The following is a 25,828-nucleotide window of genomic DNA, read 5'->3' as shown; positions in this document are numbered from 1 at the left end:
CTGTAGGCGGCTGCTCTCCTGTATGACTGGCCACGTGCAGGAAGCGTGTTCTCTATAATAGACACCTTTGGTGAGCCCCCACACAGCAGCCACAGTGCTTCTGCCTCCTGTGCCGCTGCCCCAGGAAAATGGCTCTGGGGCCCCGGCCCCGCCTTCTACCTGCTCACACTGGCGACATGTGCTGCTGCGGTGCTCGAGCAGTGCAGAGGTCCGCTGGCACCCTGGCCCGGGTCCCCACCCCTGGCGTTCCTTTAGATTCACCTCTTCCCTTCACACCTCTTCCTCCACCTCATCCGCACACCCTGTGGGCACTGCCTTCAGAACGTGTCCAGACTCTGAGCCCCCCTCGCCCTCTCCCCTGCTGCTAGCCCGGGCCAGCCCTTACTTACCATCTCTCACCTGGATTCTGGCCTCCTGGCTGGTGTCCCTGCTTCTGCCCTTGCTCTCTACGGTCCATTACAAAACAGCGGAAGGAATGATCATTTAAAAATACATGTCAGACCATGTTACCCCTCAGCTCAAAATCCTCCATGCTTCCCATGCCAGTCAGAGTCAGGGCCCCTCTGGGGGCACCCGGGGACACCTCCTGCCACTCTCCCACCTCACCTGCTGTAGCCACGCTGGGAGCTTGCTGCTTCTCACACCTGCCAGACACATTCCTGCCTCAGGGCCTTTGCACTGGCTCCTCCCTCCACCCGAAACACTCAGTCCCTGCCCAGGGGAGCCTGTTGGCCTGTTCCCAAACTTCCTGTGAATCCTGACTCGGGACAGCTGCCCGGTGAGGCTGTCCTGGGCTTCCTCTTTCAAGTCCCCCAGCACTTCCTGTCCCCTTCCCAGCCTCATCTTTCTTCATGCCTCACGGTGTCCCTCCCACCCACTGCTGTCCCTCCCACCCACTGCGGTGACTGCCAGTCCCTCCCTCCTACGACAGCGCTGGCTGCAGGGGAGGAGGAGCTTGACCCGTTCTGCTCGCGCTGTAAACCAGCAGCCAGAGCAGGCGCTCAGGAGACATCTGCCGAGTGAGTGGCTGATGCCAGTCAGGCTCCTCCACAGTCTCCCCGGGAGGTGGTTTGGGAGGCGACTTGACAGAGCAGACAGAGGCTCAGCACTGCCGCAGCTCACCCAGCAGGTGGCAGGGCCAGGGCCCACACCAGGCAGTCTGGTGGGTAAGAGAGGGTGGGGTGATGCTTCTTGGTGTCTCCCGTGTGGATTCTGGGGTTGCTGTGTAGCTGGCTTAGTGTAGGGAGAGCCCTGGTCACCAAGTCCTGGAGGAGGGGGACAGACACACCCCTGGAGCTGGAGGGAACTCAGCGTGGAACAAACCTTGGATAGTCCCTAAGCATGAACTCTGACAGATCAGTCTGGGTGGTGGCAGCCACGCTCCAGCACCCCTGCAGCACCCCAAGGTGGCCCCCAGCTGTGCACGTGGTCTGCCCAGCGGTGTCCTGGGGCCACGTGGGCTGCCTCAGCTCTCCCTGGCTTTGCAGTGTTGGCGCGCCCGAGCACCCCTTGCTGGGCTGCTGGGCTGGGAGCCAGGCATTGCCTGGCCTGGCTTCCGTAGGTGCAACAGCCCCCGGGCAGGCGAGCAGCGGGTTCCCTGCTCTGGTTGCCACGGGCATCCTGGAGCTAAGGCAGGCCCAGGCTGGCCTGGCGGGACTCATGTCCTTGTCAACCAGTGCCCCACAAACGCTCTTCTCATTCAGGTTTAAAGCCACGCCCCACTGAAACAATGTCCCCAGTCCCCTGGGTGATGCACATTCCACTGGGGCAGGTCCAGTCCCAGGAAGCCCCCAGGGCCTGTAACCTACCTTTCCATCTCTCCAGCCCCCTGGCCCACCAGCCACCTTCTCATTCTTCGGTGCCTGTCACAGAAGTGACCACCTGCTGTCCCCAGCCTCCAGGCTCATGCCCTGCCATTCCTTCCAGCCAGGGCACTCTCCTCTCCTGTCCCCTCTCCCCACCCATCCGGGGACTGAATCCTACTCAGCCTCAGGCTTTTCCAGAAAGCCCTTCCCAAAGCCCCCCCCCCCCCCACCCGCTGCCCCCGGCTGCCTCGGGAGTGGCACTGACCACACCACAGTGGCCTGTGTGGGGGGCCCACATTTCTATACCCCCAGGGGCCTGGCGCCTGGCCACTGTCGAGGGACCAGAGTGAAGAGCACTGTCGAGCCCGTCACGGGGTCAGGTGGTCTGGATTCAGGGACCAGTGCTGCCCCCGCTTCTCTGTGCTTTGGCTGTCTCACCTGTAGAGTGGGAGTCCGCACACACACCGGACAGACCTGGAACGTGGTCACCATCACGGCAGCCCCGAGCGAGAGGGCACAGCAGCGTGGGGCCCCCCTCCCCCCTGCCCACCCCTACATCTGCTCCTCATCGCGGCAGGGCGGGGGCTGCAGCCTCCTTCTGAGGCCTGACCATTGTTGGCTCTCTGCCAGCCACGGCAGAGATTTCATTTATTTTTCAGAGAGAGGAGAAGGAAGGGAGAAAGAGAGGGAGAGAGACATCTCTGGGCTGCCTCTCACAGGCCCGCAACCCAGGCGTGTGCCCTGGCCGGGAACCTGTTTGCAGGCTGGCGCTCGACCCACTGAGCCACACCAGCCGGGCAGACGCACGTGCATTTGGCGCCCCGTGTCGCCGAGGGGAACACGGAGGCCCAGGCGGGCCGTGTGCCCCCTCTCGTCACTCGGTGGGCGTCCCGCTGGTTGACCTGCTGTCTGTCCTCAGGCACAGCCGCACCACCAGCACCTGGTGGGCTCGTGGGACGGGCCGCACCCTCCTGCTCCCCGCCACCCGCCCTCAGCTCTGGGCCTGGGCCTGCCTCCCCGGCTCATGTCTCCCCGCGGAAGCCAGCCGGGATCCTGGTTAAAGTTTTGACATTGCACGGGTGGAGCGGAGCCTCGCTCAACAGGTTTTTGTTCTTCAGCCCCAGGGCCACAGAGCCACCCTCTTGTGGCCTAGAACAATGGTCCAATGTTCGGAGGGACCTGGGGGGAAAGGCAGCGGCCCACGGCCAGATGGGGCCAGATGGGAGCTGTCCCAGCCCTGCCCACCCAGAGAGCTGCCTTCCATCTGCCCCAGGGGCCCACCCCCAGCACCCCTGCTGCCTGCTGTGTCGTGGGACACCTGGGCGGGCCAACAAGAAGGGGACGGAGGCTGCAGTGCCTGACTAGGGCAGAGCCCCAGGTTTGGGTCTGGGCCAGGGGCTCGTTGGGGTGGCCCCTGCACGGGTGGAGCTGACCAGGCCGCTGAGTGAGGCTTGCAGACCAGCACTGGGGCAGAGGGCAGGCAGCTGCTCTGGGCCCCACGCGGGCACAAGGTCAGAGCCAAGGAAAGGCATTCCTCTCCGAGGGCTCCCCAGCCTTCCTTCCCGTTTGTAATTCGGAAGGGGTTGAGGCTGTGGCTGCCCTCCCCTGCGGGAAGCAGAGTGCTGCCTTGGGACCCAGCAGGAAGATGGGGTCGGGAGGCAGTACAGCCAGGATGGCCCTGAGAATTTTGGGGGGCTCCTCCAAGAACCCCACGTCCTCAATCTGGCCAGATTCCAGGTCAGGCCTGCTTGGGACTCCAGATCTGGGACCCAGGCTGCCCTGCGGACAGCAGGTGACCCTAGCCTGGTGGTGGAGCCTCTCCTTCTCTGTAAATCATGCCCCTCCCCCTCACCTGCCCAGCACTGAAGAGAGAGAAACAGATCAGGGACGGGGCATAAAACAGGGGCGGAGCCAGGTGACCTCTGCTGCTCTTCCCTCTTCCCCGGGAGGCAAATGGAAGGTCCTGGGAAGAGCACTGGAGACAGGGTCTGCTGTGGCCTCCCTCCACTGAGCACCTACTGTGTGCCAGGGACGGCGTGGGCTGATGAACACAAGGTTCAAGGGCACCACCTGGTCAAAATTTTGAGCTGAGTTTCACTGACTTCAGGGACAATGGTTGGAACTCTCAGCTCTGCTGGTGGCCGTGAGCCACTTCACCTCTTTCCATCTTGGTTCCCCACCCCCCACCCAACTCGTGAACAGGGACCACGGTACCGAGTGACTGACTGGTGTGGCAGCATAGTCCCCGGGGCACTAATGCAGCCATACCAGTGCCTCGCAGCACCTGGCCCTCTCAGATGCTCTCCTCCGCCGGCCCAGGCCTGGGTGCAGAGTGGCCGCTCAGGAAAGACAGGGTGGGTAGGACGGGGTCCCGCTGAAGACGGAGCTGGGCTGAACGGCCCTGAGCCCCTCTGGGCTCTGAGAGTTCTCACCAGGGTTGGATTTCTCACCAGGGCTGGTGTGGACTGTGGGGTGAGGCTGGCCCTCCATTTCCAGGCATCCTACTGGCTTTGGGGAGCTGCGGGGCATCCACGTCCCTACCCCCACCCCATGCTTGGCTGTGTCCTGGTTAGACGGCTGTCCACACCCAGCAGTCCCAGCCACCACCCATCCTGGACATGGCCCACACTCTCCTTCCAGCCCCTCTGCCACTGGCAGCTGCACAAATAGCCTCTCTATGCTGATGGGCGAGAGAGCCAGCTGGACACAGGGACTCGGGTTGACGAGGGGCGGGGGGCCAGCACGGCACAGGGCTTTGTGTAAGCAGACCCTGCCCAGCCACTGCCACGGCCCCCTTTAACCTGGGTGGGCAGGTGGGAGCAAGTTGCCCATGGGAAGTTGTGTCCAACCCCCGTGAAAGGGGCGTCAGCTGCAGGGAACAAGGACTTCTGAGGGCCCGGCTGTGGTGCTGGGTAAGCAAGCTGCAGGGGGACCGACTCTAACCCACCTGCTGGGTTCCAGCTCTTGGGGCAAAGGCCCAGAGGGCCACGTCTGGGGAGAGAGGGTTGCTTGCTCTGTGTGCAGGGCTGGTGCGGGATCTTCGGCTCCCTCCAGCAGCGGTGGGAGGGAGGTGGTGGGGTGCGGAATGGCAGCCCCAGGTGTGGGGGTGGGCATGGGCTGGGTCCCGTTATTTCCTCAGGCTTATGCTTCTGTTCCTGTGGCTCCTCAGCCCTGGGAAGATGGCCCTGGTGTGCAGGTGCCCAAGGCCCCACATGCCCACTCCCTTGCTCCCAAGGCCACAGCCCCCCTTCGGGGTGCCAGCTGGAGGGCTGAGCCCCCTAAGAGCCCCCGGATTTGCTGTTTTGTCACGTGCGAGGGGAGCCTAAGTTCTCCCTCCCTGTGTTCACCACCCCTCCATGGCAACCAGTCCTCTGGTTCGCCACCTCTCCACACATGCTGCACGGCAGAGCTAAATCTCAAACCCGAGGCTTTGGCCTCCCAGGGCAGAGCTGCCTCTGTGGGCTTCCAGGCAGGAGGCATTCGCCCAGTTTCGATCGTCTCCTCGGTGTGAGGCGCGGGGCCCACACAATTGGGCGTGGCTCAGCCCTGCCTGTGGGGGGCCGTGGTCCGTGGGGAGGCAGATGGCACAGGCAGGGCCTGACTGGCACCCTGGCTCCTCCCCCTCCTGCTATGCAACCTGGGAAATACCTCAACCTCCAAGGCCTCGGTTTCTTCACCTGTAATAGGGGGCTCATAGCTGCTGCTGAGCCAATGGAGACCCACAGCATCAGGCCAGCCTGGCCAGGGGGTCAGGGAGGCTTCCCTGAGGAGGCAGCCCTCCCACTGAGAGTGTGCTGAAAGCCAGCCCCCAGAGAGGTTAGAGAGAGTCCCTGCGACTGGGGCACCCATTGTCCAGCCGGGAACAGCCATTAACCCTTTCTACCCTTCAGCATCGCTGAGGGGAAGGAATTTGGGGTATCATGGGGGTTCCTCCTGGCTTTGAAATTCTGTGATTCTCTCAGAGCCTGCTGGCTATTGAAGTGGTCCGAGCACCAGGACCTGGAGTGGGGGACTGATGTCTGTAGGGATGGCAGACATTTGTAGCAACAGCAGGGTGTGGAAGAGACAAGCATTCTAGAGTTCGTGTGACCCATGTGTCTTAACCTGATTGGAGTTTAGGCACTACTTTTTCACCTCAAGGGCCTTAGTTCATGGGATTTATATGTTTCTTGCTCCACCTTGTGGCAGCATTGGATATTACAGCCGCCAGCATCCTGGCCAGTGTCACCTGCACACTCTGCTGATACTACCACACACTGTGCTGGACCCTTGAGCATGGTCTATCTTGTTCGACCATTAATACCATCCTGTGAGGTTCATGCCTCCTTTTTGCAGCAGAGGAACCTTGGGCTCAGATTGGTTGGGTTACCTCTTGGCTGGTAAGTGTGGGAGGATAGATTCAGCCTCTCCCAACTCCAGGTCCACACCCCAGCCAGGGAGTGATGAAAAGCACGGGGCCAATGCCAGGGAGATCAGCTCCCAGTTGCAAGGTGGAACCCCAGACCCCATGGTGTCTGTGGTCAAGGGACTGCGGGGAGGGCAGCCGAGGGTGTAGTTAAGGGCACTCTCCACGTTTGGGGATCCCTTTAAGGGGAATTCAGGCTTCTCGCCAGCCCTCGCCCCTGAGAATGTGCAAGGCCCGGAGCCCCAGGGCCGGTTCAGGGTGCGCTCACTGAGACCCCCCCCCCACCACCAGGCTCAGGAGCCCCCACGTGCTTTGGGGTCAGACTTCTGAGGAGGGGTGCTGCCTGGCTTCCCTGACAGGACGGGCACAACAAAGCTGGTTCTGGAAGCACCCCCCAAACAGGTCTCCCTTCCCCTAACCAAACTGAGGCCTGACCTTGGCCTTGGGTCCAGCTGCGACCCCAGCCCAAGACCAAGCCTTTAAGCCCTCCACCCCAACACATGGCCCATTTGTCACGTGGGGAATCCCCGCCCCCTGCCCCCCAGCCTGAGACTCTTGCTTCCAGAGGGTGTTTGGGCGATTCACCCAGCCCTACTGAGGTGTGGTTTACGATACAAAATTCACATGTTAGGTATACAGTTAATCCAGTGAGTATTAATACATTTTCAGAGTTGTGCAACCACCACTATCTAACTTCAGAAATTTGCCGTCACCCTAAGAAGACCCCAAAGGGAGGTGTTTGATCTCCTCACACTCCAGGGTTCGGGGGCCCCGCTGGCACCCCTTCCCCCTGCACCTGTTGGGGACAGGAAATGTGTGCCCCAGGGACGGAGTTCTTTCCTCACGCGTGGGCAGCTCTGGTCTCCGGACCTTCTGGTGGTACTGGCTGTTCGACCTTCGCACACACCACCTCATAGCCTAGGCTCGGGGCCTGCCCAGCCTTCTTGGTGCAGCTCTGAGGTGCATGGGCCCTGGAGAGGGGACCCAGGGTGCAGGGATGAAGGGGCCCACTGGGTGCCCACCTTGAGCTTTATTGCATCCCAGGAAGTACTGGCACAGGTTGGCTACACCATTGTCAGAGCCTACTTTCCGCCGAGCATCTCCAAAGGTCAGCGGGTGCGAGCAGCATCCCTAGGGCCCGGCCACAGGGCGCCTGACTTGCTATCCCGGCGAGTTCCAGGCAGCCCGGGTGTTCAGCAGGAAACAGTTTTTGTGTTTCAGCTCATTGAACTTTTTGCTTCCATCTGTAAGGTGGATACAGTTCTTTCCCCAGTTTACAGATAAAGCCACCCGGGGACAGAGATGTCACGTGACTCGCAAAGGCGATTGCGTGGCAGAGGTGGCTAGAACTCAGGCCGTCCAGGCAGAGTGGAAGCCTGGTTTTACCTGTGTTGCCCCTCAGGAAAGCTGGCCAGGTACCGAGCACACTGCCTGACACACGCTTGTAATAATCAGGACCTGTTATTACTGTTGTGGTTGTTGATCAGCTAATCTGTGCCCGAGGGAAAGCCAGAGGCCCGAACACCACACCCACACAACACTCCCCCTGCAGCTGCACTACCTGGCAGGGCCTGGAGCCGGTGGGAGGGGTCCTCCAGCCCCACCCAGCCCAGCGCTCGCTCTGCACTTACAGGTTCTGCAGCCCAGAGCAGAGACATGATTTGCCTGAGGTTACCCAGAATACTGGGCTAACATCAGGTTTTTTTGACTCAAAATCCAGTGCTCTTTCTGGCTCTCGGAAACCTTCCCAGTGGACTTCCAGAGTATGGCCGAGGCGTGGAGCATCCTGAACACTGGTGCATAGAAGGGAAAGTCGAACCCTTGTGGAGACTTGAACAGGAGCCTGGCTGACGGACAGGGAGGAGGGGCCGCTGCTTTAAAGGACCAGGGAGGCAGGAGCTGGGCTGGGGTCAGGTCTGGTTTAATTCCGTAGCGTCAGGCTCCTGATTAGAGAAGGCTGCACTTTCCAAGCCAGAGCATTAAAAGTTAATATGTAACTGGGAGTGCCCCGATCCTCACCCCAAGCGCGAGAGGGCACCTGTGAGCCTGATGCACCTGGCCAGAAAGGTGGAGACCCGTCACGCTGCAGGCAGCTGCCGCGGGAGCCAGAGGACAGAGCACATGGGTTACTCCCACGCGGGCCCATACTCTGCCTGTGGGGAAAGCTCCCGCTGTGTGGCGGGCCCTGTGCTGGGTCCCGTGGGCTACAAAGACTGTGGGGGGCCAGAGACAGGGGAAGGTGGGTGCCTCAGCTTAGAATCCTCCAGAAGCTGACCTGGGGGTGAAGATTTGAGACCCAGCAGTTTATTTGGGAGGGGACGCCAGTGAGTGACTGAAGGAAGGCAGGGGAGGGAAGGCAGCCAAAAGTAGTGCGTTATCAACCAGCTTCTGGGCTTCATCCCGCAGGGAAGCTAGGGGCCAGCGCAGAACTCTGGGCCTCGGGGCTGCCCCACCCAAGGGTGGGTGCTGGGGCACTTGTGTACCCACTACTGCTTCTTCCTGCAGCTTTTGTGCTCTCCCTGCCAGTCCCGCCATCCATCTCCACAGGGGGCTTTCTGAACAGCTTGAGCCAGCTCACCGTCCTGGGCTCCACTGTGCTCCGGGTGACTTTCGGGATCTTCCAGGTGGCCTGCACCTCTCACCCCTCCCTCCGCCCAGCTCGGCCCTGCCAGCTGCCCCCCTCACACTCCCCTTTAATCCTGTCTGCAGAGAGACCTCCCTTCTTTCTTCATCTCTGCAACCTCTTCGTTTTCCTCAAAACTCTTAACCCAGTTTATCAGTTTGCTTCTGTTCATTACTTACCCCCACCGCCAGGAGATGAGCCTTGTTTTACTTGACCCTGTGACCCCAGGTCCTGGCACCTAACAGATGCTCAGTAAATACTATTGACGGGCAGAGAGTCAGCAGAGGGTCAGGGCAGAGCCTAGCAGCTGCAGGAGAGGTCCAGCCCAGCCTGGGGTCTCCAGGGCTGAGGCCCCTTGTCGCTGAGCCCCAAGTTTCTGTCACTTGACTGTGCAGGTCTGCGCAAGGCTGGTGCAGGCCCTGGCTGAAGCTCCCAGAAAGGCCTGCCCGAGGGGCTGGTCCTCTGTGGTCCTCTTCCCAGGAGGGCGGGGCTGACCAGTGCACCAGGACAGGTGGTTCAACAGGCCCCGTGGAGATGCTCAGACGGGAGTGCAGGGGAGCCTTGCAGAGGGAGGGCGGGCCCTGGGGGCTGGGGCTGTGCAGGTAAGACTGTGGGGGGCAGGGGGGCAAATCTCCACCTGGACTTGGATACTGAGGGAGACTCTGAGACAGAGAGGAAGGGGGAGGGCTGGGCCGAGGGGCGCTTGTGAGTGTATGCTTGGGGGCTTCCTCGCAGAGGTGGGCGGGCAGGCGCAGGGGTTTTTTTTGGAGGTCTGCGGGGTAGGAAGGCCAGGAAAGAGAAGGGAAAGATCATGGAGGTTCTAAGCATGGACTTAGAGGAGTCAGCCAGCTCCAGGTTCAACTCTCAGCTCTGCCACTGACTAGTGACTTAGCTCCTTATGTCTCAGTTTCCTCATCTGGAAAATGGGTGTAATGATAGTGCCTTGTTCTTGGGGCGGTCGAGAGAACTGAGATGATTGTGTGAAGTACTCAGTCAGCACTTCCTGCATGCACACGCGCCCTTGGTCTCAGACTCAGGCCGGCAGGGGAGACGAGGAGGCCGTGAGACGTTGTTGCCCAGACAACAACGCACGCGAAGCCATCACACAGGATGTCAGCAAGGGCATGCAGCGTCCCTACAGTGCCGGCGGTTTTCTGACAGCTCCGGGTGATGTCACAGGGGCCAGAGCGTGGAGACCAAGGCCGTCCTCACAGATGGACGGGAAGTGCCCCAGGTCATCCAAGGCTGCTCAAACCCCTTCGTGTTGTACAGAGACTGACTTCCGTTGTTGCCGACCCATCTGTAAGGATCAGGGAAGACCCCCGAGAGGAAGTGGCTCTTCCACTGAGCTTTTCTGGGGGGAAAGGAAGGCAAGCAGAGACCCAGGGTCTGCCTGGAGGACAGCTCAGGACAACACCGATGTTCTGGCCAGCCCCCCCGACCCCGGAATGCACTCGCACACTCACTCAACAAACACCGACTGTACCCAGCCACACTCGAGGCCTGGGGAGACGCACAGCTCCTGCCTCAAGGGACCTAGAGCGGAGGGGAGGAGACAGCCACGTCCTGATAGTAGTGGCCAAAGCTGCCAAGGGAGGGGACAGGGTGCTGCTCTAGGCGGGGTTCGGGGGCGCTGGCAGCCGAAATGGGGAAGGAGAGAAAGTCAAAGGGGCACAGAGCCCAGGACCGCAGCCGGCCACCCAGCTGCACTGTCCCCAGAGTTTACACAAACTCTGCTGGAGAAACAGCCTCTCCGGAGACTGGAAGGCTGCCCTCCCCAGGAAGCCCAGCAGTCCTGGGCTGCAGACCCCGCCGCTGCACTTCCCGGCAGAGCCTCCGGGAGGCAGCCCAGGAAACTGTCAGTTCTGGACTGGGGCAGGAGGGGGGCCCGTTAGAACGGGACAGCACCGTCTATCTGACCGTGTGGCCGCGGATACTGCCGCGTGTCACAGCCAGCGTTGTCTGCCCGGAAGCTGGGTTCACTCACCCCAGAGCTCACGCTGCGGCCTCGCTAAGAAAGTGTCTGGAGGTGGGTGGTGTTGTTCTGGTGTTTCTTGCCCCGAGTCTCCGCCTTCCTTGCTCCTTTCTCTGCCCCGCCGGCTCCTAATTTAGCATACTGGTCTGGCTTTTACAGGTGCCCTTGTCAGCCACAAGGCGGTGAATGGTTTGAGTGCTAGGCTAAGGCTGCTTGGGCCTCAGATCCTTTCACTCACAAGCTGTGCTCCTGTGGGCAAGGTACACGCCCTCTCTGATCCTCCCTTTCTGTCCTGTAAAATGGGGAAAGTAAGAGAACCTGCCACGTAGAAGTGTTGTGAGAATACAATGAGCCAGTGTGTTGTGGGGGTTTGGTACCTTTGTCATGTCGCTGCTTCAGAAACGCACCACAGTTGTCAGTTACAGTATCAGTAGTCACAAGGACAATCGCAATGGTAACAGCAGTATGACACCGTTTGGGAAAGAAGGGATCACTCGGGGGGAGGGGCTTCTCAGTGGTGGCTCCCACCAAGGCTGGGCCCACTCCCCTCCCCCCATCACACCTTGTCTCCATTTCCCACTCTGCTCTGGGGTTCAAGGGTCCATGCCTGCTCCAGGGCCTCAGGGGACTTCTTGGTGGCAGAGGCCCAGCTTCCGCTACACAGTGGAAGGTGGAAGTGGTGGTGGCCCAGGGCTGGCCCTCCGGGACCTGTGATGGGTGTCCCAGTGAACAGCGATGTGGCTGTCATGAGAGCCAGGCTGACCCAGAGGTGACGGAGCAGGCCCCGTGCAGACAGGGAGGCTGGGTGTTGAAGGGGGGGCAGGCAGCCATCACCAGGGCTCCCTGGGGGCCCCTCTTTCGGCAGGAAGGGCTCAGGCCTGTCAGGGCCGGGCTGGAAGGCTCTTTGCAGAAGTCGGGTGGCACCCGGGGCGGCACCTCGTTTTCTCCGTCAGGGACACCGAGGTGCAGAGAGGGCTGCCGGCCATCCAGATCTCATGAGCCTGCACTGGCCGGCCCAGTTTGCTGTCTTTTCCAATTCCTCATGAGACCCTCTCTCTCCTGTGAGGACCCTGGGAAGGCCCCCCGCCCTCCCTGGGCCCAGGCTGGCCAGAAGCACCGAGGGCAGAGAGGCCTCTCTGCCCTGGGCAGAGAGCCCCACTGTCCGCCCTTCCAGTGCCCACGAGCAGGATGTGGCAGCCACCTGCCCCTCGTTACATTGACCACTGGGCCCAGCAGCGAGGGGCACCCAGGCCTGCCTGTCACTCCTGCCACGTCTCATCAGCGAGGGCCAGGACCCCGGGCGGCCTGGCGGTTTGGCGGCAGTGGGAATCCCTGGGGACTGTGGAAGGAAGAACTGTCACTCCAATGGCATCGAATCCCTCAGTCCTGCCAACCCCAGCTCTGCCACCACCCAGCCATCAGGTCTAGGCATGTGGCTTCACCCCTCCGAGTCTGGGTTTCTTCCTCCTTACACAGACGACCCAAGCGCGGCCCACCCCGGTGGGGCCAGCTGAGCCAGGTTCCCTACCTCCTTCCCAGGCGCCCCCTCCAGCAGACCCCCACCCCAGCCTTGCCCAGTCTGTCCCAGGTGGTTCCTATCACCCACAAATCTTGGCTCCTCCACAGAGACCCCCCACCCCCCCGGGGGGCTAGGCCTTCGTCGAAGCTCTGCAGCCGGCAGGTGGGGCTGGAAGCTCAGAGCATCCGGTCACTGTTATCCAGCCTCGCTGTGCACCAGGTACTAAGTCCACTGCGTTAACCCATTTTATCCATCCACCCAGTCAGACAGTCCTGTTGGTCTCTCCTCTTCACAGAGTGGACAGGAAGGCAGAGAGACCCTAAGCGATCCGTCTGGCAGAGCTGGGCTGTGAACTCAGGCAGCTACACACACACATTCCTCCGGGAGCCACACCCACCTGCTGTGGGTACCCAGTTCGGACCACTGGTCAAGGCCGTGCTGTCCATCGCACTGGCCAGTACGCTGCAGCTGTTCACATCGACATTTTAATTACAGTGAAAGCGGATTAAAAACTCAGTTCTCGAGTCACACCAGCCACATCTCCAGTGCCCAACAGCCACCGTACTGGGCAGTACAGACAGGTACTCGAAAAGGTCATTTTCGAGGGTGATTGTGGAGAATTCTGCTGGGCAGCTCCAGGAGGGCACCAGGAGGTATTGGGGGCAGAATTGGGACACTCAGTGCCATCGGGTGTCAAAACCAGAGCGGGCTTTCTGGAGGAGGTGCCCCTCCCTGGGAAGGCAACACAACACTAGAGAGGGTGGGAAGGTGCGGGTGGTGGCTGTACACACAGGCAGACGACCCTGACTTTGCAGCCCTGCGGCTGGCACCCGGCGAGTCACCTAACTGGTCTGAGCCCCTTCTGTAGAACGGCCCTAAGCACCTGCCTCAGAGACCATCAGGAGTCACAGGGCCTGGCGCTTGGCGTGCTCAGGACTAGTGCGATGGTGACTATGGCCCAGGAGGGCATGGCAGATGCAGGGCTCTCCCTGCAGGGGGCGCTCACTGGGCTCCCAGGCAGTGCAGCGGGGCTAGGTGCCGGGAGAAGTGTGCAGTCCCACTCCGAGCACCCTTCCCCACGGAGGCCGAGGCAGGAACAAGCCCAGCTGGGCCTTGGGTGCACTCCTGGTCCTGCACAGGAAGCAGGGAGCTCTTGGCCCCTGCTCCCAGCTCCCCAGTCCCAGCTCAAAATTAGGCCAGGGCTGGGGTTGTAGGGCCACAGCCAACAAGCAACCTGGAGGCCTGCTCAACAGTAGGGCCCTGGTGTCTGTCTACACACACACACACACACACACACACACACACACACACACACATTCCTGACCTCGCCCCTTTGCTCACACTGTCCCTTCCTCTCTGAAATGCTTTCCTGCCTCTGCTCTTTCTAAACCCTCATCTTTCGAGCATGGCTGAAGTGCCTCCTCTCCTAGGCAGCCCTCCCAGACCACTCTGCCCTCCCTATCCTGGCAGTTCCTATACAGCCTGCCCTTTTGACCAGACTGAGGGGCACTCATCAAAAAGTGACTTCCGTGGCTTATATTCCTGGGTGTTTATCTCCTCTCTCCAACCAGCCGTGTGCTCTGTGGGGGCAGAACTGGCTTTGCCATCACACTCCTGCTCGGACCCAAGGCTGGGTCTACAGCACCCGCTCTGCTAAGACGTGGAGAAGTGGGCGGGTGATAGATGGGTGGGTGGACAAAGGGACTTGCAGAGAGATGGGGAAGGCCTCCTTGCCTTTCTCTCCTGGGACTGCATAGTTGAGCCCTATCACCACATGTTGTCTCTGCCCCATCTGTGGGTTTCCAGATCTGGCCTGCAGTCCCCAGAAGTCCAGGGAGCCCTGTGGCTGGGAGCAGCCTGGCAGAGCAGAGGGCAGGAGCTCGGGCAGCCTGCGGGCAGCTCTCAGCGCTCTGTGGCCAGTGGGAAACCAGCTGGGTGCCCCCCCCTGCCCCTCTTCTCCCAAAGACACTTGTGGTGGGGGTTCCTTGGAGTGCACACAGGTGGGAACCCTGGCCCCTCTGTGTTCACGGTGCTCAGCCGGCGCCCTGGGTAACAGAGCCAGTGTCCTATAGAGTCCACAGCCATGAGGGGATTAGTCAGCACTTCCTGCAGTGTGGCCGAGGTCCACACTCCAAATGTAGCCCCTCTCATGGAGCCAGGCGGTTGGCCAGGGCTCTTCGTCAGGTGCCAGGTGTGGCTCTAAGAGCTTTGCATGTTATCCCTGATGATGCCCCCAACAACAAAGGTGGGAACCGTTTTCACCCCCTTCCACAGCTGAAAGTGGGGAGAGGTTAAGTAACTTGCCTGTGTCACAAAGGAGTAAAAGGCAGAACATGCTGGGCTCCACCCACATTCTTGGTCTTCGGCTCTGAGCCCTGGACACTGCCAGCTGTCCCCGGGCTGGAGACCCGCTCGGGGCCTTTGCCCGGAGTGGCGAGGCAAGTGCGAGGAGACGGGCAGCCAGGCAGCGCCCTGTGCCCTTTCTGTGGATGGAGCGATGGCAGAGGCCCTGGGGGGCGGTCAGGAGAGGAGCCCAGCGCTGGGGGTCTGCGGTAGCCATAGCATCAGCCTCTGCGGACCCAGCCTGGGGGCACATGAGACCCTTTCTGTCCCCAGGAATTCAGCTTTTTCACCCAGGGCAGGAATTCCGGCCTCTCTGGTCTGTCCCCCTGGTCACAATGGGGCCTATTCTCAGGACCCTGGAAAACAGGGCCCCGGAGGAGAAAGGACGGATTCTTGTTGGACACAAGGGCCCTCAGTGCCACAGTGGGGACCAGGGCACGCACGGGGGCAAAGAACAGCATTCATCACCCCCCCCCCCCCATCTGTCTTCCCTAGAGGTTGCTGCCCCTCGAGATCACTCTGTGCAAAGGCTCCCAAAAGTCAGAACAAAAACCCAGCGAGGGGCTACGCAGGGTGGAAAATCCCCCAGCATTCTGCAGACCCCAGCTGACCCTCTGCCCAGACACGCCCCCCCCCCCCACGCCCACCCGGCTTCAGACCGGCCCGCCGGCTGCTGCGCTGGTTTCCCAGAGGGCTGGCTGCCCGCGAGGACACTCGGCATCGCCTCATGGTGGGAGGAGAGACTGAGGCTCCGGGGGTTTGTTGGTGTTTTTAAAACGTTTTCTGTCACAGTAAGAATTTCACATCACAACCCAACAGACAGACAGACAGACAGGCAGGTAGGTAGACAGACATCTGGAAACAGAAATTGTGCAAAAACAGTATTTAACCTTACTATGGTGGACTCGGTCATTTAGTCTGTTCTTTTTTTACATGCGTGTTGGAGGGCACTGAGCTGACTTCAAGCTCACTGAAGGGCGGCCGCCTGTCATCCGAAGGGGGCGGCCCAGGTCCGCCAGCCACCGAGGGGCAGGGCCAGACCCACCCCCGGGGCTGGAGACCTCGTCGCCAGACTCCTCACGACCTCTCTCCCGCCCTGCCTCCTCGCTGTCTACCTCGCCTCTTAACAAAAACCTTCCTTCCCTGCACCCAGACATCACTCCCGACTCTGAGACCTTCTGGGTTGCGCAGCTGGACACCAAAGTCCCTCCTGTCCCCAGCCCCATCCTGCCCTTCCCCTGGCTGTCCCTCTGCTCGCCCACCCTCTGGTTAGAGTGGCTTGCTCCCGCTGCTAGAGCTTTGTGCTCTCTCCCTGCGCTCTTCGTGGACCCGCACGCCCTGACCCTTCAAGGCTGAGGTCAAGCCCTCCTCCGGGGAGCTGCCTCGGATGTCCCGCAGCCCCAGGGTCTCTTCCCTGCACACAGAGTGTAACCACTCCTGTGCCTCTCGGAACGTCTCAGAGTGTAGCATGTCTCACTGTGCCGGGTACTTTTGTTCCTTCGTCTCCAGCCCAGACTGGCAGGCCAGAAGCATGTCCTGTCTTCCCCATGCCCACACCGGCCTTCGTGAGCTGGCCTATGGCCGGAGCGGAAAGCACGCTGATTGGTTGGTCCAGCAGTCAAAGTCAAGTCAGCATGGCACTCCTTAGGGCTCCATGTCAGTCCCCGGGCCAGGGCGGCCTGACAACTGCCCCGGCCCCCATGTTCCAGGCACCACCCGTGTCCCTAAGACCACTCGGCTGTCAAGGGCCCCCAGAGCCGCCTGGCCAAGCAGCCAGCCTCTGAAGCCAGTCCCCGCAGCAGCAGGCCCTGCAGATGGGCATCCCAGACTCAATGTCAGCCAGCAGACAGGAGGGCGGGGCATCGGGCTGGAGGCTGTGCGTGGGTGTCCTCCTCTGCCAGGACACTCGCCGATGGGAGCCAGAATTCTGGGAGCCAGAATTCGAGGGGGTGGCAGGCAGCGGAGGGCAGGGCCCGTCGCACCAGGATCCCACCTGGTGGGGCTCCGCAGCCTTCCCCAGAGCTGGCCCAGGCAGGCAGTGCTTCCCTTCCTACTTTCTCCCTTGCCTTGGTGGCCCCTCCTGGCCCCAGCCTCTCATTCGGGGAACCCTGGACAGCAGGGCCTCCTTCCCCCAGCTTGTCTGCCCTGACCTTACAGCCCTTGAGACTCCCCTGGGAGCCTCAGTGTGGGGAGTGCTCAGGATCAGGATTGTCCACGTGGCTCCATGAGCCTGCGCACACTACTTATGCCCGCAGGACCTCAGTCTCCCCATCCGTCCAATGGGTTAACACCACCTCTGCCTCCTTCCGAGCACTGAGGCCAGGTGCCTGCTGGGAATTTTCAAGGGAGGGCAGAGCAGGGGATTCACATGCAAAAAAGGTTGGCAAACACACGGATTAATAAATGCCTTTCCCGCTCCCTCCTTCCAGCGTTTCCCTCTTTGCTTTCTCCAACACCAGCCCCTTCTCTAGGCCGTCCTGGGCAGGGACGCAGCCCCATCTCACCAGGAGAAACGAAAGGGGAAAACAAGGAGAAGAAAAGGAAAGCTGACCCTCTGGGTGTCATTCACATGAAAACACAGCGCCCTCTGCACCTCGTGGTCTGGGGCTCTGAGAGCTGGCCGCTCCTTGGGAGGGTACAGGCACCCCAGTCAATGAGTCCAGAGCAGCCAATGCCCACAGGCCAGCAGCACCCTGAAAATGGGATTGTTGCCAGAGCAGCCGGATCCCACACGCAGTGTGTGGGGACAGGCTTTCCCGGGTGGGCCGGCCTAGATGGAAACCCAGGTCGCTTTGGTGTCTGTGAAAGTCCAAGACTCCGAAAAGGGGGCAGGAATCATTCCTGCTGGGCACTGCGCTGCCAGCATCTCACTGGGGTCCGTCAGAAGGAGCCGCTTCCTTGCATTTGGGGGGCTTGGCAGGCCTCTGCCATTTGGGTGGCAGCTAGGGTGGGGTCAGGTCCAGCTGCGAGAGAACAGAAAAGACAAGTTATATGGCGCTCTGTGCTGGGCAGTATGTGAGCACCTTTACGTGCACTGTATGTTTCTTCCTCCACAAATGTTAAGGGCTTGGTGGGGTTATTACCCTCATTCTACAGAGAGAGAAATAGATGCTCAAGAGGTGAAGTAAGTAGCTCAAAATGACCATGCAGCTAGCAAATAGCAGGGACTTGACCTGGAGGCTGTCTGCTTCCAGAATCTGCCCTATGAACTTGGTTCAGGGCCTCATCCAGTGAGGAAGGGCCAAGACAGGGATTGTTTATATCATGTGGGGTAGAGGGAGACCTCAGGAGTCCCTGCTTTTCTTTTTTTAAGATTTTATTTATTTATTTTTAGAGAGATGGGAAGGGAGGGAGAAACAAAAGGGAGAGAAACATCAATGCATTTTTGCCTCTCATGCGCCCCCTACTGGGGACCTGGCCTGCAACCCAGGCATGTGCCCTGACTGGGAATCAAACCAGTGACCCTTTGGTTTGCAGGCTGGCACTCAATCCACTGAGCCACACCAGCCAGGGCAGGGGTCCCCAGTTAAATGGGGGAGAGATGGTGCCAGGTAAGAGAAATCCTCCCATCTTCTCCAGCCAGGCCAGACCTGTGGACTGTGGGGTGATGAGCTGTCCCAGTTTGTCTGTGACTTTCCCAGACTGAGTCCTGAAAGTCCCACTTCTGGTTTGCCTGGGTCTCTGGGCCAGTTGCAGAGAAAGCCAAGTGGCCTGATGTGAGGACACAGTGAGGACACTGCCTGGGAGGCCTTTTCAATTACATTAGTTCCTGGCGGCACTAGAGGGAGACGCTGGCCTCCCTCCCCATTCTCCCCTCCCTTCTCCTTCCTGTGGCTCCGTGGGAGATAGTGATTCAGCAGCAGGTCGGATGCAGGCTAGACTGTGACCTACCCCAGGCGGATTCATCAGTGGGTGGGGGCTGCCAGTTCAGGGCGAGAACTGGGGCGAGGAGGGGAAGCGAGGGTGATCTCGACTCCTTCAGGAACAAGAGGGCTTGCTGTCCAGCACGGGGCAGTGGAGGGCAGGCGTGCCAAAGGCGGGGAACCCTGCCCTTTCCCCTGCGCCCGGGTAGGTGAGGCATGGGGGAGTCCCAGCCACTGGATACCTAAGCTGCTTCTCAGCCTGTTCAGCAGCTAAAAATGAGAAACGGCTTTGCTAAAAGGTGCCCACCCAGAAACTGCTAAGAGGCTGGAGGCCAGATGCTGGGAAGGAAATGTGCCTGCCATTCCCTCCCCTCGGCCACAGCCCAGCTGCCCCTCTGCCAAGACTCACCCTCCACTCCACTAACTCCCTGCGCTTCTCAGAGGCCCCAGTGCCTGCATCCCTTCCCCTTGGCACCCAGTGCTCCAGGGGTTGGCAGTATTCAGGATGTCGTGAACCGCCCGCTCCCCGGAGCAGGGCCTAGGTTCCCAGTGCCCAATCCCAGCCTTGCCTACTCACTGTGAGACCTCGAACAAGTTATCTAGCTCGTCTAAGTTTGGCTATCATAACCTGCAAGATGAGGGGCCACACCCCCTGGAGCAAGTCTGTGGTGGGAAGGGCTCTAACCTGGCTGGTGGACAGGCCGGCAGGGGATCCCACCGGAAGCATTGCAAGTACATTGTTCTTACTGAGCATGACTGTTTCTGAGGGTGGGTGGGGTCTCATGGAGACTGTGGTACCAGGACTGGAGCACCTCTCGGTACCACCTTTGCTTACACCTCAGGATTGTAGCAGAGGGGGCAGAAACCATGCTGGGTCCCAGGTTCTCAGCCAGCACTGGCCCAGCCTCCTAACCCACAGGGGACGCTTGTTGGAGATGCAGACAGGTGGGGGTGGGGCCCCAAGCCTGCATTTGTCGCCAGCTCCCCAGAGGATCCCATTGTGAATGGCCAGGTTGAGAATCACTGGCCCTGTCCTGGCACAGAGGAAGCACTCCACTCCTGTGGATTATGTCCCTCTCCCACTCCTGAGCCTCAGTGTGGCCCCTCGTCACAGGATAATGACCTGTCTGCTAGCCCCCTCCCCCAACCAGGGCTGTGGACAAGCTCAAAGAAAGTCCTGGGTAGCTTGCAGCCACACAAACAGGGAGAAGGTGGCCGCCACTGTGAGGAAGTTACCCCCTCTCTGGACTGCTGGCAGCCAGGGGACGGTCAGTGGGCCGTTGTGATCCCAGGCCCAGGGGGCTTCTCCTGCAGGACCGGTGGGAACATGGGGAGGCGGTGCCAGGAGGGGCAGCTCTTCGTTGCCATCCACTCTCTGCCCCTCCCTGGGCCTCACTCTGCAAAGAGCTTGAGAAACGAATTCCCTCCTTGGGAGTGGCAAGTCTGCTATGCAGGACACGGGCACCGTTCTGTACTCTCCCCTTCCTCACTGGGAATGCTCCCCACCGCTGAGCTTCGGAGACACAGCCAGGCCCCCTCGGGCACAGTCTCTCCCTGACTTCCTTCCACCCCAAGATGGAGCTGCCAGGTGGGGGGAGGGGCACGTGGAAACTCCCTCCTTCCTAGTCCTTTGGCAGCAACAGATTCAGCAGAGCTTCCTCCACTCCATCCACCCCGAAGTTTTCATGCCTGTGGGTGGGCTCGTAAGCCACTGCCCTTCCCCAGGTTGGGTGACCTTGGGCAGTGGCTGAACTGTTTCCTCACCTGTAAAAGGGAGGCGATAGGACCTTCCTCTTGGTGTGGATGTGAGGGTTGGAAGAGGCATGGGATTTGAAATCAGAAGGGAGTTCTCCAACAGGAGAGCGGAGTAGGGGGGATGGTATCAGAAATGCAGGTTCCTGGTCCTCGGCACTGGTGTTCTGAGCCACCCAGTCCTGAGCCCAGACTGGAGGAAGCACAGGACTCGAGGGGAGCCCTCTCCCTGCGCTGTGTGGGCGAGTTACCTTGGGGCTCACCCGAAGTTCCACAGCCCAGACCAGCCCATCCCCAGACTTCCAGCATCGGAATCCTGGGGAGTCTCCGTGAGGCTAACACCTTCCTTGTGAACCTGCTGTCCCTTTCTGCACGAGTCCCCTCTTTGCAGCAGGCCAACCCAGCTGGCCGGTTGGCTTTGACCAAAGCCCGAAATGGGCATTTTTCTTGAATCCCCAAGGGAAGTGCAAGGCATTTCCTCTAGTCTCCAGATACCCAGCCAGCTCCTGAGCACTGAACAGAACCTCCAGCATGTCAGGGGCGTGTTAGGCTTCCCTGAGGATTGTGAATGAGAAGGGGTGGGAGGAGCCCACAGCAGGACCAAGCACCAGAGGGCACCGGGAGGCAGGACTGGGAAATGCCCTGATCCCGAGGCTGGGTTAAGTCCTAGCAGGGAGCTTGGGGCTAGGGCAGGGGCAGACTTTAATCAACGGGTCCCACAAATGTTTAATTACTTGGAGGCCAATTTGGAGAGGGGGGAAATGCTGAGGAAGGTACGTTCAGGAGGTAGATATTTCAGTTGTGAGTTAAAAGTTGAGTGGGCATGAACTAGTAATTCCAAGACTTGGGAGGGGAAGCCCTTCAGGGGTAGGGAGCAGGCTTCCAGGGTGGGCAGGGCGTGGGTTCTAGCAACCATCCCCAGAGCCTCAGTTTCCCTTTTGTGAAGTGCTTGTGTACCTGCCTCATCCTCCCGCATTCGCGGAGGGCGGAGGAAGGTGCCGAGGAAAGGGCACAGTGGCCCATGGAGCCCCTCCTGCAGGCCTAGGCCGGGGCGGGGCCGGGCGCGGTTGGGGGTGCGGGCGGGGCGGGGCCCGGACGCGCGAATCATGCCTGGAGCGGTGCTGGCAGGGGACCCGCGGGCCGGCGCTGCGCGCAGTGCGTGCGGCTGCAGAGCGCGCGGCTCACCGGCAGCGGGGATCACATGAGCAGCGGCGCAGACGACCCACCGCAGCCCGCTCGTGGGCGCCCTGCAGCCGCAGCCCGCAGCCCAGCTTCCCCGCCCAGCCCAGCCCAGCCCAGCCCTAACCATGTCTATTTGTTGTTGCTTCTTTTTCAGGGACTATGGCAGTTCCAAGAGGAAATCAGGTAAGGGAGCGTCCGGGTGTCTTCCCCTCCTGCCTCCCCGACCCTGCGGAGGACTTTCTTGGGGGGAGGGGTCCATGGCCGCCTGCCCCGTGGTCCTGCGGGGCTGGGGGTACTCCCTTCGTGCCCCTAAGATCTCTGGTACTTGCGCCCTCAACGCCCCCTGTGTCCCTCTCGGTCCCCTGTGGGCAATGGGGGTGGGTGCATGGGGACTGGGGGGGGGGATGTCTCTGGAACAGCCTAAGCCCCCACAATTTTGGCAGCCGATCCTTCTCCTCCTCCCCCGGGTTGTGGTGCCCACTTCTTGGGCGCTTCCCGTGGTGCGGAGGTGATGGAAAGGTTAATAGAGACGCAGTATTTTCTTGGAGGGAGGGTGGCGTCCAGGACTGGAAAGGGGTCTGTCTTGAGTGACTGAGTTTTTAATGTCTGTGGCGGAGACCCCCCTCCGCCCTCCTTCCTCCATCCAGCTGAGCGCGTTCTCCTTGCTGCGGGGGAGGGAGCCCTACGTGGTGGCAGCATCCCAGGCGGGCGGGGGGAGGGGGGCACCTGCCCAGCCTTGGCCTGACAGGTGCCAGGGCTCCCTCGGAGTTTGCAAAGTGGGTGGAGTCAGGGAGAGAGGCGGAGCCAGCCCTGCAAGGCGGCTCTGTCGGGGCGGTGGGCTGGCGCTGTCGGCTGGGGTCAAAGAAGGGCTCTCTCTGGGTGGGGCAGGCTGGGCTAGGCAAAGGCCTGAGTGTGGGCGGGGTATCGTTGGGAGAGGGTGGGGGGAGGACGGTCCCTAGGAGTTAGGGCTCTGTGTGTACAGATGGGGGTGGGCGGATTGGAGCCATCCGTGCTGGCGTGTGTGTTGCCTATATTTATGGGGGTGAGCAGCCATGGGGGGTGGGGTCTGGCCTGGAGGATGTGGGAAATGTGTATAAACACGTGACTCTCGCTAATGGCTCCTGTGGGGAGGTATCTGTCCACGGTCCGTGGTCTGGGATCAGGAGAGGTGTGTGTGCCTGCACGCGGTGGGTGGGATGTGAATTGAGGGCGGTGGGGGTCGGTGTGGTGGCACAGTGTACGTTTCTGAGTATGGGCTCATATGTTTTATGTGCCCCAAAGCTTGCTTGTGTGTCTCCTGGGACGTGGAAAGTTGTGTCGCGGTTGGGGGACTGGGGGCAGGTGCGTACCTGGGGATGAGCCGGGCTACACAGTTGCGGGATGTGAGGCTACGTTACTCGTCTGGGTGCACAGATGCTGGGCACGGGTGCCAGTGTGCCGGGCTGTGTCTGGTTGTGGGCTGGAGTCTGTTCTCGAGTCTGTGCCCGATTGGGGTGTGCGTGACTGTGGGGTGAGATGCGTGCGCACAGCCCTGTCTGCTGCGCAGGGGTGTCTCGCGTGTGCCCGCCTGCCGGTGCAGAGGGCGTTCCCTCCAGGACCAGGAGGGGAAGCTGCCGCGGGAACCTGAGGAGCTGCAACATCACCTCAACTGTCACCTGCGTGGGAGCCCCAGGGGGAGAAGCGGGAAGGGGCCGCACACCTGGGGCCGTGTTCTTTCGCAGTCCCCGCCCCGGAAACCCTCGCCCGGGGACTCAGAGACGTGCCTCCAGGCTCCAGTTTGGGCTGCGTGTGACCTCAGGCGAGTTCCACGACCTCTGCTTCCATTTCCTCGTTTCCTTTAAAACAAAGACGATACCAGTATCAACCTCACATGCAGCACATAGTAACGACTGCAGAAGTGTTAGTTTGTCATCGTCATCATTACTTTCTGAGGCCATGAGACCTTGGATGAGTCCTTTCTCCATTCCGGGCCTCAGGGTCCCTCTGTAAAGTCAGGGGCCGGGCCGGGTAACCCCAAAGGCCCCCCCACTCCCAGTCTCTCTCTGCAGCTTGGGATCAGTGCTGCTTCTTAAGCCATGCGGGGCCCCGCCCAGGGAATCACCGTCCCCCCTCCCGCCCCCGCCTTCTACTCTCAGACCAGGAAAAGGATGGATGGAGGGATTTAATTGGTGTGCTTATGATAATGGCCACTTAGTGTCATGGTTAAAATGCCAACTCTGGAGCCAGACGGCAGGAGTTTAGAGCTTGGCTTTCGTCCTCTGAGACCTTGGGCAGATTTCTTACCTGCTCTGGGCCTGTTCTGTCGTCTGTGAACTGGGGATGTTATTCATACGCATTGTAATTGTTAATTTTATGTATCAACCGAGCTGGGCCATGGTGCCCAGATATTTGGTCAAGTGTCATTCTGAATGTTCCTATGAAGGTGGGTTTAGAATGAGATTAACTTAAAAAAAATTTTTTTATTCTCACCCGAGGACATTCATTGCTTTTAGAGAGAGGAAGGGAGAGAGAATTTAGAGAGAGGGGAAGGGAGGGAGAGAAAGTTTGATGTGAGAGAGAAGCATCAGTTGGTCACCTTTCGAATGCACCCCACCCAGGACCAGACCCACCTCCTAGGCATGTGCCCTGACCAGGATCGGTGCCCAACCAGCTGAGCCACACCAGCCAGAGCGAGATTAACTTTTAAATCAGTGGACTTGGAATAAAGTAGATTACCTTCTAACCTTCTATAATCCTCTGTGAGGTAGGTTGGCCTCATCCGATCAGTTGAAGGCCTTACTAGAACAAGGACTGAACTCCCCTGAGCAAGAAGTAATGCTGCCAGCAGACTGCCTTGGACTTGAACTGCACCTCCTCCCCACATCTTTAGCCTGTCAGTTTACCGCATCAGATTTTGGGCTCACCGTGTTTCTCCACAGTCATATGCATATATATATTTCTCTTTCTCTGGAGAACCCTGACCTAATACACATCTCAAATGGCTATAATGAAGATTAGATAAACTAATATATATAAGCATGCTTAGAACACTGCCTGCAACCTGGAAGGCTCTCCCAAAGTGCTAGCTAGCTACTGTTGTTATTTAGTGAACATTTACTATGTGCTGGCAACTTTACATACATCTCCTCATTTGCTGCTCTGAGCCATGTTGCATGTGGGTGGGACTCCCACTTTACACATGAGAAACTGAAGCTTTGAGAGGGTGGCTGGCCAAAGTCTGTGGCAAAGTGAGGATTTGAGCCCAAGTTTAGGGTTCTACCCTGCTCTGTCATGAAGCTCACGAAGTTTCCCAGGGACATTTGTGTGGAGACAATGGATGCTGTTCCCTGTCCCCAAAGTCCCGGCTCCTCCTTGGAAGATATCTTGGAGAAATATCTTATTGAGTACAGAACCAAGACTTGGAGCCAGGCCTGGGGAGGGTGGAGTCGGCAGGGAGAAAGTTCTCAGGCAGTATACAGACAGCCTCAGGGACAAGGCAGGACCAGTGACCTTGGAAACAGACAGCCTCAGATGTCCTCTCTTCCTGCATCTTCCCCTTGCCACCAGCCTCCCTGTTGCTCAAGCCCAACATCCAGCTGCCACCTTTGACCCCTCCCTTTCTCTCCAGATCCACCCACTTCTCCCATCTCCACCCCCACCCACTAGGAGTGCTCCCCTCGTCTCTGGTCTTTGCCTAAGGACCCTATCTCCTCCTGGGCCTCTCTGCTTCCACCCTTGCCTCTCCACACCTTTGTCTACATCCCAGCTAGAGTGAGCACTTCGAAATGTAGCAAATAATGAGCTTTCCTGCTTAAGTCTCCCCCAAAGGCCTTCCCCGCCCAACCAGAATAAACTCCTTATCCCAGCCTCAGAGTGCTGTGTGCTTCGGTCCCCACCTGTCATCCCGCCCTGGGCTCCTACCCTCCCCTGCTCCCCCCACCCCCTTCCCACTCCAGCACTCTCTGCTCGGCCACACCTTAAGCCCTTCGCATTCATTCTCTCCCCACGGTCTTTGCACTTGTGCTTCCCTCGGCCTGGAATGCTGTTCCCACCTGGCTGGCTCCTTGAGAGTTCTGCTTATTAGTTGCCTCAGAGAGGCTGCCCCTATCCTCCACCGTCTAACTGCCCCCTCCACTCACCTTACTTCTTCCATGCACATCTCTCACCACACTCTCATTATCTTGAATTTCCTTTATGATCTGTGTCCCACCACCTCGAGAGGGAAGGCCTTGCTGCAGGCCTCACACCAGTAGCAGCCTCCCCTTCCTGCCTTGCGCTTGTTGCATGGGTGGGTGGATGGGAGAAAGCCCGCGGCCTGCAGGTCAGGAAGGAAAGGTCAGTGTGCCCTCGTGTCGGGATGTTCTGTGGGAAGAGGAAGAGTT

At 59.9% G+C, this 25,828-nt stretch overlaps 1 protein-coding gene across 5 annotated transcripts in view; it reads left to right on the top strand.

Annotated features, from left to right (window-relative positions):
• Window positions 1-25,828, top strand: part of SH3PXD2A (SH3 and PX domains 2A) — a 226,396-nt gene that overhangs the window by 120,137 nt on the left and 80,431 nt on the right. For 4 of the 5 annotated variants that reach the window (XM_045853788.1, XM_045853790.1, XM_045853787.1 and 1 more), the window contains one exon: window positions 21,622-21,650. In XM_045853788.1, coding sequence (XP_045709744.1) covers window positions 21,622-21,650 — 29 coding nt within the window. Of the gene's footprint in view, window positions 1-21,592; window positions 21,651-25,828 lie in introns of those variants that run through there. The other variant, XM_045853792.1, reaches the window with a different exon arrangement.

This window comes from Phyllostomus hastatus, unplaced genomic scaffold (assembly GCF_019186645.2).
Source record: "Phyllostomus hastatus isolate PE091 unplaced genomic scaffold, TTU_PhHast_1.1 phas_scaffold_1066, whole genome shotgun sequence".
Taxonomy (NCBI): Eukaryota; Metazoa; Chordata; class Mammalia; order Chiroptera; family Phyllostomidae; genus Phyllostomus; species Phyllostomus hastatus.
This window is presented reverse-complemented; position numbering and strand designations above follow the sequence as displayed.